General features: G+C 42.1%; 1 protein-coding gene across 2 annotated transcripts in view; it reads right to left on the reverse strand.

Moving 5' to 3' along the window:
- Positions 1–20,874, reverse strand: part of LOC147011682 (calpain-9-like) — an 80,802-nt gene continuing 59,928 nt past the window's right edge. For both annotated transcript variants that reach the window (XM_085858292.1, XM_085858293.1), the window contains exons 15-21: positions 20,473–20,530; positions 16,924–16,985; positions 9,241–9,309; positions 3,644–3,722; positions 3,040–3,156; positions 2,735–2,796; positions 1–415 (exon numbers count right to left, since the gene is read on the reverse strand). In XM_085858292.1, coding sequence (XP_085714418.1) covers positions 392–415; positions 2,735–2,796; positions 3,040–3,156; positions 3,644–3,722; positions 9,241–9,309; positions 16,924–16,985; positions 20,473–20,530 — 471 coding nt within the window. In that variant the 3' untranslated portion in view covers positions 1–391. The remainder of the gene's footprint in view (positions 416–2,734; positions 2,797–3,039; positions 3,157–3,643; positions 3,723–9,240; positions 9,310–16,923; positions 16,986–20,472; positions 20,531–20,874) is intronic.

The raw sequence follows: 20,874 nt of genomic DNA on the forward strand, positions 1-20,874 counted from the left end.
TGGGTTCACAAGTCTCTTAACGAGGTATTTTAATCGAGGTTAATTTCAACAACCAGCAAACATGCAAAGTTATTTCAAATATATTTCTTGGTTATTGAAATCTAATGTAAACAGCAATATATGACAGAACCTGCTCATGAATTCCCACAAATGAAGTAAGTGTTGCTGAGCTGCACAATTGCATCACTTTTGTGACTTTCCATGCAAATTAATCTTCTAAACAGGGCAATAAGCTTACACCATCACCAAGCATAGCTCCAGGAAGTTACTGCAAAATTCTGTTTCTTTATGCGCACAGGTTCGTGTCCCCACAGCAAGGGCGTTGCACTGAGATGATTTCAAGAATTGCCCGCATGTGAGGATGCCTCCTCCGTCTCGTCTCTCTTTTCGATCAGCAGATTGTCAGCAAAAGCCACTGTGAGCCAGACAATGACAAAGTGTTGATAAAGTGAAACCTTTTAAAAGTGACAAGATCCATGATGGGTTACCTGGTTTGTGGCTCTGACTATATGTATTTTATGGTGTTGGAACAAGGGAGTTGGGAATCACAATACTTCTGGGGATAGATAGATTAGAATTACAATATTTGTGTTTGGAACCCATGGTGAAGTTGTTGACCTAGTATGGCAATGAGCCATGTGCTTGTTGGTGGGGTCTGCCTCTAAGTGAAGTTTCAAAGGAAATTAAATTTTCTTCCTATTCTTCTTTTCCATATGCAACAGGTGCTTGCGAGTTGCATAATTTGTTGGGGGCGCAGCTGTGCCGCTGATGCAGTGCCCCTGGAGCTTAGAGCAGGATTTAGGAACTTCGCCAGGGTGTCAGCGATAACTCGTCTAATCTTTGCAAAGGACACCGAGGGATCTTTAACGTCCACAAACAGATGGGACACCCAGGTAGATGGGACAACCAGATCGTTGATCTTTCATGACGTCGTTGTACAATGTATTTTGGGGACTATCCTTTGTACATGCCGAGGAAAGCACAGAAAATATCATTCTGTAGCAATATGGTACCCTACCTTGAAGTCTATATCAATCAGCTCGTTTGTAAAATACTCAATTTGTGAGAGACTGTCATGCAGGAGAGTATTGACGATCAACTGTCACAGTAGCAGAGAGGAAAAAAAAACCCCCCAAAAAACAGAGGAAGCTGTTTCTACAACAGCTCTCCTCTCTCAGATACCTACAGGTAGTGGACAAAAAAATGGAAACACCTGGGTCACGGTGAAAAAGCGACGGCTTCCACACAAGTGTGCCCAAGTGTTAATTAAACAAATAACATCCTCGCATGCTTCGGATCATGAATAAAAGCTGCACAGGCCTGAATGCCTATGATTATGGTTATCATGGCTGCAAGAGAAGATCCCCCCCCCCCCAATACCCCCATCCACACAGCATGTGTGGTTGTCATCCCTGGAAAAGATACAAAGGAGATTTATTCAAACTCATCAAATTATGCTCTGAAGACATCCCAGAATTTGGGCAGATGTTGCATGAGAAGCATGATATGTCTCTACCCATTAAGAATGAACTCATAGGGTCTGACAGGATGGCCTACAGGTACACACACTCACCTCAAAGCTGTCTAGCCCGGGTTTGAATCCCGACCCAGCTATGGACTGTCATCCCAGTGCTTCATAGGCAGGGTGAATCATCAATGTGTGTGTGTCGTCCCTCGGATAGAAGTTAAATTGGCGTCCTGTCTGCCAGCATTAGTTGGTGGATGTTAAAGATCCCACGGTGTCCTTCACGAAGAGAAGGTGAGCTATTGGCAGCACCATGAGCAAATTACAAAATTCCCGCCCTAACCAGCAGAGTGTATTGCATCAGCAGCAAAGCCATGCTTTCAGCCAATTGTGCTACCCCACTTCCTTGTGTTGCATACGAACGATGACGACGAATGAACTCCATGCAAGTTGGCCACCAAGATTTTGCATCTTCCCATTGGTTTGCAAACCTTGTTGATGAAACTCGAGGTAGCACCAACAAGGAACTAGTTCCTTGCATGCTGTGGATTTGGGGCATTAAGTTGTCAATGAACACCCAGTTGAGACAATGTCAGTAACCAGTACAAATTAAAACACTCTCTGCTGTTTTCGTTTTGCCTTCAGTTGAGAAGTTAGAAAGAATTATATTATCAGTTGAGAGGGTGAATGGGGGGGAGGGGGGGTGACAAATGGGGGAGGAGGGGCATATGGAAGTTTGGTATGTCATATGTGTATGGTTGCAAAGCTCAATGGAAATTTGGGCTTGATCTAGCACTCGGAAAACTTTACTTGTTGGCTTTGGCAAGGCTTCTTCATCTAATACATCCCCTTCATCTGTTGTGATTAGCTTTGCATGTAAGCCTGGTGTTGGCTTAACGGTTAGGGTGGCTGGTTTAAAATCTTAGGGTCTTGAGTTCAAGCCCCTGTCAAACCATTGAATTAACACCAGGTGGGTTGACTCAGTCTGCCATCCTTCTGAGATCTGAGATCGGTGAAATGAGTACCAGCATGCTGGTAATGAGGCTTTGCATCAGTGGCACAGCTATGCCCCCAGAAAATGATGCGGCCAAGCAGCCACAGGCTGCATTTTAACAAATAAGCTTTGTATGTGTGTGTGAGTATGGGTTTTTAATCAATTCCATTCGTCTTTCAGATCCTGTGTATTTTTTGTGAGAAATTTCCACAAAGACCTGGGACATACTAATACTCATATAAAATGGAATAATACTGCACAGAAATGGCAAATACCTGCTGCAAGTTTAAGGTGATGGATCCTGTTTTCTCTTTGTTGTCCAATATCTGAAAGACCCCTGTAGATTTCACAACACAGGAAACATACAATAATTAATGTGACAGCAGGTAGATATTTTAAACAACAAAACAAAACAAGCAAACATTAAAAAGGGAGGAAAGTGTGGAGATGAGAGAAGGGTAGGTCATTCACGTTAAGCAGCACAAGCTGTAAAATATCACAAGCAGCACAAGCAGCACCACAATCTTCAGAAAGATCAATCATATTTCTGAGGAACACTGATGCAGAAGGTATGACTCACGAAACATCACTTCGAGGCGAATAAGGCTGGTGATAAAGTCATCCAGTTCCATCTGGAGCTTATCGTCAGCGTAACGAGCTATGATGAGGTCAAGCAGGCGGTTATTTAGCTGGAACCCTGCACACAATAACACACGATGGGCTGTGGTCTAGTCTCTGAGGATTTTGTCTTGGACCATTAACTCATTGTGGTGGAGAGTACAAACTGCAAATGCTAACCAAGTTTTATTTTCATCAAGGGTTTTTAAAACCATCAACCAAGGAGGGTGAGTGCAGATCAGGAGGAGGTAGTGGAAGGGCTGTAGGGTTTCTTCGGTTGCTGAAGATTAAAAGCCAAGATTCAAACAACTGATTATCTTGAATGAGAAGAAGACCTTTGCGATACACTTTCATTAGTTTGTGATCACTCTCTATTCTTTCATCATCTACTTGCACCTTTCCAACCATCCATTTCACACCCAACCAATAACCTTGTCATGTGGATCAAGACGACGTTGACCGACCCATGATTTATCCATACGAGAATAATAATCCCAACAAGAACAATAGGATTCCCACCCGTTGGCTTGGAAACATAATAAGAGTCATATCTGTTAAGTCCTCACCGGCATCTCCAGTAGCATTTCGAAGTTCCATGGAGTCAATCGTCCCACTTTTATCCACATCATGTTTTTTGTAGACTGCCTTTGGAGAGATAATATAATCAAAAGCTCTTAATAAAACCACATCCTTCATTCATCTATCTGCATTTGTTTAATGCCATTTTCAATTCCTGCTTTTTATTTATTTATTTATTTATACATTTATCAAAGACTATTTCAATCTTCAACAAATCACTTTGAAAACCATCACAATGCGAGTGTGTGTTTTTTTTATTCGACACTGACCTGAGGCTCATGGAGGAGTTTGGAGGAGTTTGGTGGTCCAAAATGATGTGCAACTTTTTATTTAACTTACAATTTTTTTTTTTATTGGTCGATTTTGTTTGTTTTTGTCAAATAATACACAAGATGTTCAATTTTTCTTTATTATAGCGAAAAAAAATGTTTGAACAAGCAATAAGGAGTGATATCATTAGTCGTTGATGAAGTGCTCAATCCAAGCACCGCGTCTCAGAATGACAGCTGCCACACGGACATTGAAGTTCTCAATGACTGGGCTGAGAACTGCAGCTGGTACGTGTCTCATTTTTTTTCTGATATTATATCGTAACTCCTGCAGTGTGCGTGGGTTGCTTTGGAGACTTGAGCTTTGAGGGACCACCATAAGTAGTAATCGGGAGGAGACAGATCCGGTGAGTAGGGAGGCCATGGGTTGTCTGTCCATTGAGAAATGAGTGGATCACTCAGGAAATGTCGCCTCAAAAACTCCAAAGCAGCATTAGACGTGTGCAGTGGTGCACCATCTTGCTAGTAAATGACTGAATTCACAGTGATGTCTTGCTTCCTTCTCAAAGAAGAAGGAATCTTCTCTGCAGCATGTCCATGTATCTATCTACGTCAAATGTGATTGTCCGGCCTCATTCTCAAAGAAGAAAGGTCCTATTGTATACCGCTATGTCCAATAGCACACCAAACCATTACCGTCGTTCCAGAAACTGGTTGTTCCATATGTTCTTGCGTTTTATGTTCTGTCCAAAATCACTTGTTCTGTTTGTTCATTTGGCCACTGAGATGGAAGTGAGCTTAATCATTAACTAAGATGTTATCTCGAAAATTCTGGTCTTCCTCGATCCGCTGGGCAATGGTGGTACAAAAATCGAACCTCTCTTATTTATTTCGGTCTGATGCTGCAGCAACTGTATATTGTATGGATACAGTTTCAAATCGTCATGGATGATGCTGTACACCTGGTGTTGGCTTCGTGGTTAGTGTGGTGGGCTTGGGATCTGAGGATCCCACTTCGCTGTTGAATTAATACAAGGTGGGGTTGACTCTGCCTGTCATCCTTCCGAGGTTGGCAAAAATGAATGCCAGCTTGCTGGTATCCTGTGTCGGGGTGGCGACCCATCCATGATTGTTCCCAATAGCCAAGGAGACTGCTTAGGCAGCACCAACGCTCTGCACAGAGTATGGTCCCAATGGATGGATGGATGATTCTGCAAACGGTCTGGCGAGACGTTTCCACCAGCTCAGTACATCGATGTGTCGACTTTTTCAGAGAAGCCTGCAAAATTATTTCAATGAAAAGCTTCTCTTACAACCTCTATCGTGTTGGGTATTTTCACCGACAGTTTACGACCACTGTCCTTTAATGTGGTGTTTCACACTTTCAGTGTCTAAACTCTTCAACAATATGTTTGATGGTTTTGTGTTTTGGAATTCTTCCATTTGGACCGACCTTACAAAACTGCCTTTGTGTATGACTTTCAATATGACTGTTGAAAAAAGACGTCTCAAAAATGAGCATCCATTGGGGCACAAAGAAATTGTTCAACGTGGTTGAAACTTCCATGGAAAACAAACTTTAAACCTTGTTCTTGAGGGAACCTGAAAATAAAAGTCACATAAGTAAAATTATCACAGCTGTTTGAAAAGTTGCACATCATTTTGGACCACCCTGTATATCACACGCAGGACATGAGACGTTTGCAGACATCAATGTACTTTCATACAAGTTAAAATGACATGAGTCGACAATGGACAAATGGGATTTCAATCCAGGTTAACCCGCATCATGAGCCAGGCATTTGGATGACAACACTAACAAGCCAACCAAATTCAACTGGAAGTTACACTTTCGCTAAAAGTTTCGAGTAAATTTTTTGACATTTTTTTTTCTTTGAACATAATTTTGAGGTTTGTCGAAGAGCTAGTACACTGAACAGAGAATAACGTAACAGATAAAAGCAGGACGTAAAACATGCATGCATGGAGAAGGAAACTCCAAGGAGAACAAAACTGGAAAATTAGAATGAGGAGGGATTTGGGGGAGGGGGGGTTATCAAGGGTAGAAAAGATCATGGTTTTAGGCTGGGGATAATATGAGATGGTGCTGAACAGCTGTCTTGAACACCTGGAGAGAAGAATGAGATTGAAGAGAATGTGGAAGTTGATTCCATAGTGGGGGAAACAAAGTCATAAGCCCATAGACTCTGCTTCATTGTGGGAGATTCCAATGATCTTGAGGACCTAGATTTTCCACAGCATCAAGCTGAACAAGATGTGAGGCAGGGGAACCAGCCGAGAGTGGAGAGCAAAACTCCATCAAGCTGCGGATGAAGGCCTTATAAGTGGTAGGAGTTCAGGTGTGTGAAGGAAGTACTTTGTACAACGGAGGATGCTCAATCAGTGGCTGGCTTTGGAGGCCAATTTTGAAATGTGATTTGCCCAAGAAAGATTATGGGTAATAGTGAGACCCAGGAGTGTGAATGACTGAACCTCAAGAGGATTGTTAAGAGTCCATCAGATGGTTTGCCAGTTAGTCATTTTAGAGAGAGATAGTGAAAGTGTGAGATTTGTCAGGATACAAGTGTTTGACCATCTTGTGATTTTTTCAAGGTCTGAACAGAAGGAAGAGGTTGCAGCCTTCCTGTCTGAAGGATGAGGGATTACATGGCAGTGAGGGTGAAGTCATCAGTAAATAGATAAAGAGGATTTTCCAGAGAGTCAGAGAGATCACTGATGAAGATCAGGAACAGGACTGGGCCCAGAACACTGCCTTGAGGCACTCCAGCCTTGACAGGGAAATGAGATGAAAGTGATTCCTGCTTGTGTAATGCAAGATCATCACCTGGATATGAGTTATTGTTTCGCGTTTAATAGAAGATCATCACCTGTATATGTATGAATGATTCTGTGTCATGGAAGATCATCACCTGTATACCAATGATTGATTCCTGTGTAATGGAAGATCATCACCTGTATACCAGTGATTGATTCCTGTATAATGGAAGATCATCACCTGTATACCAGTGATTGATTCCTGTGTAATGGAAGATCATCACCTGTATACCAGTGATTGATTCCTGTGTAATGGAAGATCATTACCTGTATACCAGTGATTGATTCTGTATAATGGAAGATCATCACCTGTATACCAGTGATTGATTCCTGTATAATAGAAGATCATCACCTGTATACCAGTGATTGATTCCTGTGTAATGGAAGATCATCACCTGTATACCAGTGATTGATTCCTGTATAATGGAAGATCATCACCTGTATACCAGTGATTGATTCCTGTGTAATGGAAGATCATCACCTGTATACCAGTGATTGATTCATGTATAATGGAAGATCATCACCTGAATATCAGTGATTGATTCCTGTATAATGGAAGATCATCACCTGTATACCAGTGATTGATTCCTGTATAATGGAAGATCATCACCTGTATACCAGTGATTGATTCCTGTATAATGGAAGATCATCACCTGAATATCAGTGATTGATTCCTGTATAATGGAAGATCATCACCTGCATACCAGTGATTGATTCCTGTATAATGGAAGATCATCACCTGTATACCAGTGATTGATTCATGTATAATGGAAGATCATCACCTGTATACCAGTGATTGATTCCTGTATAATGGAAGATCATCACCTGAATATCAGTGATTGATTCCTGTATAATGGAAGATCATCACCTGTATACCAGTGATTGATTCCTGTATAATGGAAGATCATCACCTGTATACCAGTGATTGATTCCTGTGTAATGGAAGATCATCACCTGTATACCAGTGATTGATTCCTGTGTAATGGAAGATCATTACCTGTATACCAGTGATTGATTCTGTATAATGGAAGATCATCACCTGTATACCAGTGATTGATTCCTGTATAATAGAAGATCATCACCTGTATACCAGTGATTGATTCCTGTGTAATGGAAGATCATCACCTGTATACCAGTGATTGATTCCTGTATAATGGAAGATCATCACCTGTATACCAGTGATTGATTCCTGTGTAATGGAAGATCATCACCTGTATACCAGTGATTGATTCATGTATAATGGAAGATCATCACCTGAATATCAGTGATTGATTCCTGTATAATGGAAGATCATCACCTGTATACCAGTGATTGATTCCTGTATAATGGAAGATCATCACCTGTATACCAGTGATTGATTCCTGTATAATGGAAGATCATCACCTGAATATCAGTGATTGATTCCTGTATAATGGAAGATCATCACCTGCATACCAGTGATTGATTCCTGTATAATGGAAGATCATCACCTGTATACCAGTGATTGATTCATGTATAATGGAAGATCATCACCTGTATACCAGTGATTGATTCCTGTATAATGGAAGATCATCACCTGAATATCAGTGATTGATTCCTGTATAATGGAAGATCATCACCTGCATACCAGTGATTGATTCATGTATAATGGAAGATCATCACCTGTATACCAGTGATTGATTCCTGTATAATGGAAGATCATCACCTGCATACCAGTGATTGATTCATGTATAATGGAAGATCATCACCTGTATACCAGTGATTGATTCCTGTATAATGGAAGATCATCACCTGCATACCAGTGATTGATTCCTGTATAATGGAAGATCATCACCTGTATACCAGTGATTGATTCATGTATAATGGAAGATCATCACCTGTATACCAGTGATTGATTCCTGTATAATGGAAGATCATCACCTGAATATCAGTGATTGATTCCTGTATAATGGAAGATCATCACCTGTATACCAGTGATTGATTCATGTATAATGGAAGATCATCACCTGTATACCAGTGATTGATTCCTGTATAATGGAAGATCATCACCTGTATACCAGTGATTGATTCATGTATAATGGAAGATCATCACCTGTATACCAGTGATTGATTCCTGTATAATGGAAGATCATCACCTGTATACCAGTGATTGATTCATGTATAATGGAAGATCATCACCTGTATACCAATGATTGATTCCTGTATAATGGAAGATCATCACCTGAATATCAGTGATTGATTCCTGTATAATGGAAGATCATCACCTGTATACCAGTGAGTAATTTTGTGAAATGATCGTCCATCCGAATTGTGAATGTTCATACAATACTCAAACAACATCAGTTTGGTTTTCCATAAAGTGTGTAAAAGTGTAACTTTCACAAGAACAAACATTGTGGATAAAAAGCACAGAACCACCAATCAATAAAAACAGTTGGAAATTGCAAATGAAATGCCAGCGGTGTGTCCTACATTGGCCACTATGCAGAGGTCATACTTACCACCAATTTCTTGATCTTATCCCATAAGAACTTGAACTCTCCATAGCCAAGCGTTCGTGACGCGTCAACCTGTTTATGAAGGTTCAGGTAAATCTCATGGCTGTGGATGCGCATCTCTGAACTAATGTGCGTTCTTGATATCCATGCACAACGTATAACGTATGAAGGTTTGGTTGCCATAACATGACAAATCATAATAGGTCAGCACTGAAAAATGATATCAATTTTACTTTTTGTCTTGAATGAATACTCGTATTAACAATTGTTATAACGATTCGGGAATAACCCTCACCCTATCAGTTCAGGTTTACAATCCAGGTGGGAAAGTCAATAAAAGTTTGTGAAGGAGCTTATAAATACTGCACAGGGAAATGATGGAAAAAGGAAGCCATTTGGCCCACCTTTACTGTGCATGTGCCTTTACTGTGCAGCACTCTCACCTTCAGTAAGAGATGCTAATGTTAAAGTTATGCTGAACTTTGCCTAAGTTAGCGCACAATGGCCGACTCTTTTTGATAGATGCAATAGGATCTTGAACATCTACATCCGAAATGCAGCCAATAAGAACAGCATGCTTCAAGAAGAGGCTGCAACCTGCTGTCACTGCATCCTAACGAAAGTTACATGAGTCTATGAGGGATCAAACCCAGATGAAACAGCTACACTGGGAGCAGGCTATCAACTGAGCTATCCTGCCTCCCCTCCACAAAGTCTGGAGAAAGTTTCTGCACATTAAGAAATTATTTAAAACAGTTACGAGATACAAAATATAAGAAATAAAATGATAATAGAGGAAAGGTAGCAGATAGACAGACTAGACCAGAGGTATGTGGACTTTCCTTATAGCTGTCTAACCCAGGTTTGAATTCCGACCCAGCTATGAACTCTCACCCCGGTGTTTCACTGCAGCGTCCATCAGAAGGACGTTAAGACGGAGAACCCTCTGCAAGAACTGGTCACGAGTGGAGGGTAAAGATTCCACCACAATGTCATTTACGAAGAGTGGTTGAGTTTTTGCCACCACCCTAAACAAATGACTAATTCCTGAAAACGTCAAGCCTGACCAGCCAGTTAGTGAAAGATTTTTCTCTAAAACATTTTCCAGCGAAACCCACAAGAAGTTGGGAATAACCTGGGTCATCAAAGAAGTAGAAGAATAGTGATATAGGAAAAAGAAATCGAAACAATTTATTTTCACGTGAAAAAAAAAAAAAACTTTCAACAAAAATATTCACAAGTTTGGTGCGGGAGATTAACGGGAGGTGGAATATAAGAAGTGGTGGTGAACAGCTGTTTTGAAGACCGAGAGGGAAGAATGGGATTGAAGAGAGTGTTGGAGATTGTCCCAGAGGTGGGGAAAAAAAGTGGAATGAAAGAGTGAAGGTGAGCAGCAATTCTTGATTTTGGTAGTTTCAGAGGGTAAGTCACCAAGCTTACAATGTTAGTCAACCTGTCAATGATCTACTGCAGCTCAGCCTCACTGTCTGCAACCGGAGCAGCATAATCAACAAACTGCAGGACCTTGACCAACAAACTGAGTGACTTGTGGGAGCATTGCATTGATCTTAAACTGCAACGCAACACCTACTGGAGCTTCAGATGATGCCTGTGTCATGACTTTAGTGAATAAAACGAATAGATTCAGGGGAATGACACAAACCTGATGCAGATATTTCTGATGTTGTACAGATGGCGGTATCCCCCTCTCTCGAATTCACCTGTATCAGCCTCACAGCAGTACCTACATACATATTGTTATGTGGAAGAGGCCTCCCACCCCCCAAATCCTGCAACATCATAATGCCTCTGCCGCATCACCCCAATATTTAACTGTGAACTTCAAACATCTGATCATTGCTCCAACATGACAGATCTCTCAATTCAGGCCGCAAACGATAAACCGGACATAAACAAAAAACCCCCCTTTTCCCTCCTCACCTGATTCCCCACATAACCACGTGACTTGCTGTACTTTGCCGACCTACCATGTTCCTTCTATTTCAGCCGACCCACAATCACAATATAACTTCACGAATTTTTTTCTTCAATCTTTCTTTTACCCAATCTTACCTATTTTTTGAAAAAAAAATCAATCAAAAAAAACTTTTTTTTCTTTACATGTTTTCACTTCTATCCTTAGGCCTAGAGCTCCCATAACCATGCGCTTCTCTACACCCTCTTCTTCTTCCTGTTACTTTCGTTGACCTACCAGCTTCCTTCTGTGTTTACCGATCCAAATTCACCAAACACCATCACCATTTTTCTTCAACCATTCCTTTACCGAATGTCAAGCAATCTTTATCAACAAAACAAAAAAAAAATGGTCTCTTAACATGTTTCGACTTCCTCTTTCCCACGTGTGGTTCTCTTTATTGCATCATAATTCACGACTCTTGTTCTTCTTCAAAAGACTTTTCAATTCGACCTTTCCTTCGTCTCGTGTCTAAAAAGTCCCACTTGTTACAAAGTTTCTTTTCTCCATTCTCTTAATTCTCCTTTATTACATCCCTCACGTAATGTCTTAAATCTCATCTCTGAATTAAACATTTTTAAAATCCCACTTAACAATGCATGTTCGTGTTCCATCAATCGTCCTTTTTTTCCAACTTCAGTGACAATTCACACCACCTACTTAAATCTACCTCCTCCTAACCCCTCACATCTTGCCCCTCATCCTACCTCCACTCTTAGCACCTAACACATCTTCACTGTCTTCTGCTTCACTTTCAGCTTCACCTCTGTTGTCCCAAAGTGTGTGGTGTTCTAACATCTGTGGGCTCCATTCTAACCTAACAGATATCTCACTCTCTCAATCGGTACATTCCTCAATACCATCAACATGCTCCTTTCGTCTTATCACACCTGTCCCTCTTCCCAACCCCTCAAATCTTTTACCTCCTCCTTCAGCATACCACCACCAAGTCTCATACTTCCCCTCTCCCCACCTCTTCCATCGCCCTCCTGCACCTTGGCCGTGCCTGCTCTTATCATCTCCCCTCCCTCGCAAAGCTTCCCTCTCACCCCTCCTTCTCAAAGTAACCTTCACACTCTTCCCCCTCCAAGCTTCCCTCTCACTTTTCTCAAAACTCACCCCTCTCCCTCAACTCTCCCCTCTCACCCTTCTCCCTCCAATCCCCCCTCACTCCCCCTTCTCAAAGTTGCCCCCCCCCCACATCCACAAAGCTGCCTCTTTCCCCTACCCTCTTTCTTCCATCTCATCACTTCACCTCCTGCAATCTTCATCTGCCCTCTGCCCCTCTCTTAATACTCCCCACTGTACCTCAACCCATCACCACTGAGCCTTTTCTCCTCCTCATCCAGCCCTCTCCACAAGCTCTTCTGCAATCCCCCACACTCTTTCAATCACACTCCTTACCGCCCCTCCCGTCCCCCTCCCCTGCACCCAAAGCCTCCTCTCCTCCCTCTTCTTTAACAGTGTGGACATCAAACATCCAGGGCCTTCGCTCAAACCTTTCAGATCTTTCCATACAAGTTGCCACTGACGAACCAGACATAATCTGCCTCACAAAAATTTTCCTCCCTCAAGACGTCTCTGAGTCCCTAGTATCTCTCCCTGGTTACTCCCTCCTCCGGTATGACAGACCTGAGCTTCGTCCTTGTGGAGGAGTTGCTCTCTTCATCAAAGACTCTATTCCTCACTCTCCATGCACTGCCCTCACTCCCACACACCCCAAGGAATACCTCTGGCTGCGGCTTCCCCTCCACTCCCACCTCATGTTTATATGTGTGTTGTACCGTCCACCAAACAGTGATGACTCCATTTACATCTCGTTCTCCAAAAACATGGACCAACTTCGATCCTCTCATCCCAACTCTCTCTTCCTCATATGTTGTGACTTCAATTGTCATCATGACAGTTGGGTGGTTGTGGGTACCTCTCTCACCTGACATGGCTCTTCAGCAAAAGATTTCTGTGACTCATTGGGACTGATACAATCTGTCAACTTCCTGACCCGGATCTCAACCAAGCATACTCCATCTCTTCTGGATCTGATTTTGACCAATTTCCCGGAAAATATCTGCTGTTCTTCCTCTGCTCCAATCAGTTCATCTGCCCACGTCCTTGTCAAAGTAGACATATTTGTAGCTGTTATTAGAGAACCACTTCAGCGCTGTCAAGTCTGGCATTTCACTCAGGCCAACTGGCAGGGTCTTCAAGCAGCCATCAAACTTCTCGACTGGTCTCCCATCTCTACTTTCTCTGACATCAACTCGTACTGGGAATTCTTTCAAAGAAACTTCCTCTTCCTCATGCACAGATTTATCCCACCTCGTCTTCAGTTGTCCTACCCTTCCTCCCACTTATGGTACACTGAAGCTTGTGGCGAGGCAGTTGTCCTGAAACAACTTGCTTTCGCCTCGTGGAAAGCAAACCCAACTGAAGGCAATCTCAGTTCCTTCCAGAAAGTTCGGACCAAGTGTGTATCTACCCTCAGGAGAGCCAGAAGACAACTTTATAATTTCAAGTCTGAACTGTCTAACCTCTCTCCCTCCTCTAAATCCTGGTGGCATCTAGTTAAGTCTGTTTCTGGTGTATGTTCCCCCTCCATCCCCTCCCTTATCTCAAATGGCCGCACAGCTGACACTGCACGTGAAAAGGCTGAACGTCTAAATTCTGTGTTTGCTTCTAAATCTTGTGTCCCAAACTCATCGCTTTCTGTACCCACCATACCCAGTCGCACCCAACTGTTTCTGGACTCTGTGTCCTTTTCTCCTGACAAGGTGGAGAGCTTGCTGTCCAACCTCGACTCAGATTCTGCAATCAGTCCAGACGGCATCAGCCCATGTGTCCTAAAAAAAAAAACCTGCTCTGCTGCTCTTGCTCAACCTCTCTCTGTTCTATTCACCCTTTCATTTGCTCAAGGACATCTGCCATCTGCTTGGAAATCAGCAAACATTACTGCCCCACATAAAAATGGTACAAAAACAGATCCCTGCAACTACAGACCAATCCGCCTTCTCCCAATCATCAGCAAGGTTATGGAATCCATCATCACTTCAGACATTAAATCCTTCCTCTTCTCCAATGGCTTGATTTCCGATCATCAATTTGGATTCAGACCAGGTCACTCTACCCTGGATATGCTGCTTCTGTTCTCCCAACAATGGACGTAGGTCCTCAATGCCAGACATGAAATCAGAGCCATATCCCGATTCATATCGCGTGCTTTTGATACGGTCTGGCACCCTGCCCTACTCACCAAACTCTCTTCCTATGGTATCCAAGGCCATCTCCACTCATGGCTCGCAGACTCTCTCTCCTATCGCAGCCAACGTGTGGTCCTAAATGGAGTTCTCTCATCCCCTCTTCCTGTCCAGGCTGGAGTTCCTCAAGGCGGTGTTCTTGGCCGTGTTCTTTTTCTGGTTTTCATCAATGATCTCTCTGACTCTCTGGAAAATCCCCTTTATCTCTTTGCTGATGACTCCACCCTCTACCATGACATCTCATCCTTCAGACAGGCAGGCTGCAGCCTCTTCCCTCTCTTCAGACCTTGAAAAAAAAATCACAAGCTGGTCAAACACTTGGAATATATCTTTCAATCCTGACAAATGTTACACTCTCACTACCTCTCTCTGAAAGGACCATCTGACAAACTCTCCTCTCTACTTTCTTAACAAGCCTCTTCTGCTGCAGTCACTGCAGTAACAAAAATCAAGATCATTTCTGCTGCAGCCTTCAAACGCCTGGGCTGGGAGGAGTTTTCTTTCAAGACGATCAACAAAATATTCAGTCAATCGATCCATAAACGCAGAGGGGCGGTCTCCAAACAGGCCCAGGACTCCCCTGCTGATTCATCAGCGATCTTACATCCACGCTCGATATAATCCATTCGTTATCTAAGAAACCTGGTTTAAAAGCCCCTAATCGATTTTAGATCACCGGTTACAGCCTTCAATGTATTCTCTGAATAAGCGCACCGGATACACTTTGCTAACTGAGCCGGATGTAACCCTCAATTCTTAAATTTTGTGTGAAAATTCAAAACGGAAATGGGGTGGAGAGTATAAAGTTATTGGTTCGTGGGCACCAGCTGGACCACTATTTTCGTTGTGTCTGTCTGTCTGTCTGTTTGTGACTCTCTCCGGAGCATGGCTTCATGACGTTTGATGCGATCTTGATGAAACTTGGACACAAGCTAGATATCATGGTCCAGTTGTGTCGTTTTGTATGAGGGGCGTCCCACGCCCCTTGTGGGCGGAGCCACGCCCACTTGAACTTTTTATTTATTTATTTATTTTTCCCCTCGATTTTTTTTCTCGTAATTTCATTTCTTAGAAGCTGTGCGTAATGTCCATAAGTACAACATATAAAAAAAAAATCCGATTTGATTTGGTCAATTTTGGCAGAAGAGATAGGTTTTTACAGTAGGGCTTCCTCAAAAGCTTCCACTAACTCAATTGTACCTGTCGTGGCATTGTTCAATAATGCCCACGAACCATTGTCGCCTCCCGGCTTGTTATTATTTTTTTTTAATTCTTTCTATTCTTTACTTCCATTTTCTCAATATATTTTCCGTTTTTGGTTGTAACCTTGAGTTCGGGTGCGTGGCGTTTATAGGGCCTCGCGGCACTGACTTCGCCAATAAACAACAAATAGAAGAAGAAGAAGAAGAAGAAGAAGAAGAAGAAGAAGAAGAAGAAGAAGAAGAAGAAGAAGAAGAAGAAGAAGAAGAAGAAGAAGAAGAAGAAGAAGAAGAAGAAGAAGAAGAAGAAGAAGAAGAAGAAGAAGAAGAAGAAGAAGAAGAAGAAGAAGAAGAAGAAGAAGAAGAAGAAGAAGAAGAAGAAGAAGAAGAAGAAGAAGAAGAAGACACAAGCTGAGAAACCCTCTCTTCTTCCACTTCACTCAGATGTTCTCTCTCAGATGTACCTTTTTTTTTTAATCTTGTAAATTACAAGTTATAATATAAATAGTATTCTTATAATTTATAAACTTAATTTTGTATACTTAAATTTTGAAATCACTGTATATCATAATTATCACGGAAGAATCTTATCTCCACTCGATGAAAAAAACCTTCCATCAAAAGCCTTTGTTGTGCTCGACAACTTTTGAGCTTTCTAAAAGGTATTAAGGGATTATTCTAAACATTTATGACGGAAATAATTACTCTAAAGGACCGACGTGTCGTGAGTGCACATTTACAATCGAGGTTTCTCAAAACAGCAACAATATTATAATGTCACTAGCAATTAAAACCATTGTTATATCATCGTACTAGTATTTCAACTCTCCCAATGGCACCCCTCCCCAACTCACCCCCAACTCCCCCCCCAACCCTGGCTGTCACCAGGGGTGGATGACCCAGCACCCCCCTTCGTACACCAGTGGCTCTATTACCTTTTTTCTTTATCCCAAACCGCAGTAAATTGAAATTGTAAATATTGTCCCATTGATTAAGCTAGCTTAATTGATTTGGAGAATAAATCAGCTTGTATTTAAATAAATATCCGACACACTTCACATGAAAATCAATCCGATTGGAACTTAAATTGCAAGGACATCGTCCACCGTACCTTCTTTGGTGTTTTGGGAGAAATGAACTACAAGTGAGTGCACCGCTGCATAATGAAATGTACTTTCGAATTATGTTCTATAACCATGGTGATGAAGCTTTATGAGTAGCCAAGAGGGAGGGGGGGGGGAATGTGGGCGAAGGATACGTCAAGGAGTGCAACCATGCTGCGACAGGTGAACGTGGAAAAACTGCACTTCACGCTTTCATCTGTTGAAAGGAATAAAGGGAAGGTAAGAGAGTATTGTAAGACGTCAAGATTATGAAATGCCAAGTTATTCATTCATCATGAGAAATTTTGCGAATTTAATTGACCCTTTTCACTCAATCAATGACGAACCTGTACTGGAACACTTCTGTACATTATTTTGCCTTTACAATCAAAAGCAAATTAAATATAACCACTCACACAATTAAAAAGTGCGTTGGAATGGACAATACCCACAATTCAATCAGATACAGTACACTCATTATAACAAACATACATACATACATAGGGAACATTTTCCACAGCATGTCACTGTGTCCACTTTACACCGGTACTCCAGGGGTCTCTGTCTGGCCATCCCCCAGGCAGATGCCTGGCCCATCCATCCCCATCTCTTAGGGATAGGACATTTCAGGCACCCACCCAAAGGGACAGCCTCAGCGCCACCCCGCCACGCACCACTTGGTGTGTTTGTGCGGAGTGGTGTTTTTATAGTGGTCGGAGTGTAAATACAAAAAAACAGATACCATGTTATGTACACTGATTGCTGTATCCAAAAATCATTCTGCGCCTGACACACCTCTGGAAATCCTTTTAAAATAAAAGGGATCTCACAGTGCGTGAATGTCTATTAAAAAGGAGTAGTAGTAGTAGTACTACTACTACTACTACTACCACCACCTTAATGGCCCCAATTATTGCCACCTTATTGGGGCAACTATGTAAACTTTTTGGCTCAAAATTTTCACGAACTGGTCGGCCAGGCCTGGCGTTGGACTGAATGTGACAGGAATTTGTCATTTGTTGAGGATGCCGGCGATAAATCGCTCACTCTTTGCAAAAGACATTGTGGAATCTTTAGGATCCACAAATTAATGCGAGCAGACAGGACATCCAACTTTACATTCCCCCGAGGCTCGGCACACTTTTGTAATGCAACGACTTGCCTGAAAAGCAGCAATCTGAGCGTACAAGCCGGCCAGGCATCAAACCCAGACTGGACAGCTCAAATTAGGTAAGTGTGCTACCTCTGTACTCTGCTGTCCAATGAATGATATCCTCACAAGATAGTCTGACTGTTATTCTTTGAAATGGCTCAACAGATTTTGAGTTTTCTCAGATAAAAATTGTACATTTTACTGTTTGTTATAATAATAATAATAATAATAATAATAACCCATTCCTTCCATGCTGTAAAGGCACGTAAGGCTGCCAAGGCAGTTTCATTGGCAAGGAGTACAGTCCTCGACAGGTCACCACTCCGACACAGGTTACCCCGATTGGTTATCACGCCAGTACACTGGTACTCATTTTGCCAACCACGGAAGGATGACAGGTTGAGTCAACCCCATCTGATGTTAATTCAACGGTAAAAAAAACAGGGACTCGAACTCAGGACCCTAAGATCTTCAGCCAGCCACCTTAACCATTAAGCCAACACCAGACCACTGTTTGTTTATATCAAGTTAAAATTGAATATCCACCAAAGGCACTTTGTCAAACCAAAAGTTCTGTAATAATGAGCCTTGTAAAAATATATGAGCTGTTAGGGGTAGGGTTAGAGTTAGGGGTAGGGTTAGGGGTCGGGTTAGAGTTAGGGGTAGGGTTAGGGTTAGAGTTAGGGGTAGGGTTAGGGGTAGGGGTAGGGTTAGGGGTAGGGTTAGGGTTAGCCTCCACTTTAATAATGAGCCTTTTGGGCCATCATTCTGGTGTTTCACATTCAGGACGATATGTAGTGTCTTTGTGTGTATCGTCCCTCGGATGGACAATAAACTGCTTGTCCAATTTGCTGGCATTAGTGGATAAGATCCCACGGTGTCCTTCACGAAGAGTATGCGAGTTATCACCGACACCCTGGGCAAATTCCAAATTCCTTCACACCCAGTCAAGTATCCTCGGTCAGAGTGGTGACCCATCCCGGATTGTAACCCTTGTCCAGGAAAATGCTTCTGCAGAACCGAAGCTCTGTAGAGAGCATGGCACATGATGACATTATGCATTGATGTACGGTACCATAGCTGGAAGGATAACTATAAAAACTTGAAAAATGAGTGACCTCAGAGGGCCTGACGGGTCATTTGGCATTCCTTAGCCAGGATGTCCCTGACATTTGGCTGCATCCATCCTGTTTGTGTGTTCTATTTCAGCGACAGACTCGACTTTACTCCACTGGCCGAACCATGATCTTTATCAACAATTCTATTCCCCACTGCCCACGGTCCCCTAATTCAACAATATTGCTCGAACTCCATAAAATGCCTCTGGCTTTGCATCTTCCTTCGTAACGAACTTTGTCCCTATATGTGGTGTTCGTGGATGATGATTTCATTTATCACCCAAATCCGTAACTAAGAAAACCTTGGCAGAACCAGTCACAAAATAGTTGAGTTGCTTGCAATCAGAAGCAAGTCATGGAATCCGTAATCGCAGCTGGACCAGCAGATCGTCTTCCGTCCTCCGGATCACAACCTGCTCCTCAAGCAGGAGATCAAGACGGTCTTATTCAACACATATTGTGCTAACTCCTGATGGAACCTTCCCATGTGCTCTTCCTGCGAAAGCCAGCATTACTTAAGGCAGGACTAGGCATCCGCTAATACGCATGAATGACTTCTATATGTGCCTGGAAAAATCAATGAACCAATATTTCATTTTCAAAATATCTGACACCCAGAACATTCCCCTTTGCTCACAGATATCTTATTCCTATTCTCTTACTCCAGAAACGAAGCTTTGCTGATCCTCACATTTTCTTTTTTGATCAAATTCTGGAAGACGTTCGGTCTCTTGGGCCTTGATCTCAGATATGACGTCTTCTGAGCAGAGCACATCTTCAAGCTGGCTTGTAAACCCACACACTGACCTACAGCACTCTTCCGACACCCTTAGACGCTCCAAAAAAAAAAAAATCACAGCATATTTAATGACATTGTAATGAAGTGTCATTTTCTACTATGTTGCAATATTTCTGCACCCCACTTCTGCATTTCAGGAGGCAAGTGAGTATAACTGGCAATACGCATGAAAATGCTGAATGAGGTGCAGGACCTTGTGTCCTACCACACACGTTTGATGACCTCTCTGTATTCCACTTCCTCTCAAGTGACCATGTGACCCTACCCCACCAGCCGTCCAAGATCAAAAAAGGCCACATAAGCTCATCTATACTAAGCCACTCCTTTTCAACATTTTTCAATCCAAAATTATTGCTTATGTGCCACATCTTGGAGCTGTTTTTCATGTACGGATCCCACATTCCCTCAGACCAATTTTACCTTCCCAATCAGTGCACTCGGTGTTCGGACAACAAGACTGTGCTGTTTAAATCTACCTTAAACAATGACGCTTCTCCAGAAAAAAATGAAACCAAAGCCATGCCAATGCTCTTCCTTCTCCAGGTTCAAGTTTTATTTTATCACAATCAATAGAACATTAGAAAATGACAAAAGGTTAAACATCATTATTCAAGATACTGTGGTCGAAACTTACCCTTTTCTGCAATTTTGTTCAGTATGAAGCGAAGTTTTGTTGCACTTATATATTGACCCTGTTGAAGAAACAGAGTTACACGTCGGTATTTTTAGTTCTCGAGTTTACATAACACTCACAATATCTTTGTCATATCTGTACAGATGTATACTTTGTTTGTGTCTGCAGTCTCTTCCCAGAATAAGCAATTTTGTATCGACACTCTCATTCAAAATTGCCCATTGTCTCCTAATTTCCTTGTAATTAATGTAAAGATACAATGATGTCCACAAATGTCCCGCTAGTTACCTCTGCCACTGAAGGTGGATGGAGGTTATGTTTTTATCCGTGTCTGTTTGTCTGTTTCTCTGTGACCAGGATATCTCAGAAAGTTGAAGACGGATTTGGATGAAATTTGGTGGA

The sequence above is a fragment of the Eptatretus burgeri genome, chromosome 15 (genome assembly GCF_056783735.1).
Source record: "Eptatretus burgeri isolate ZD-2024b chromosome 15, Ebu_testis_v1, whole genome shotgun sequence".
Lineage (NCBI taxonomy): Eukaryota > Metazoa > Chordata > Myxini > Myxiniformes > Myxinidae > Eptatretus > Eptatretus burgeri.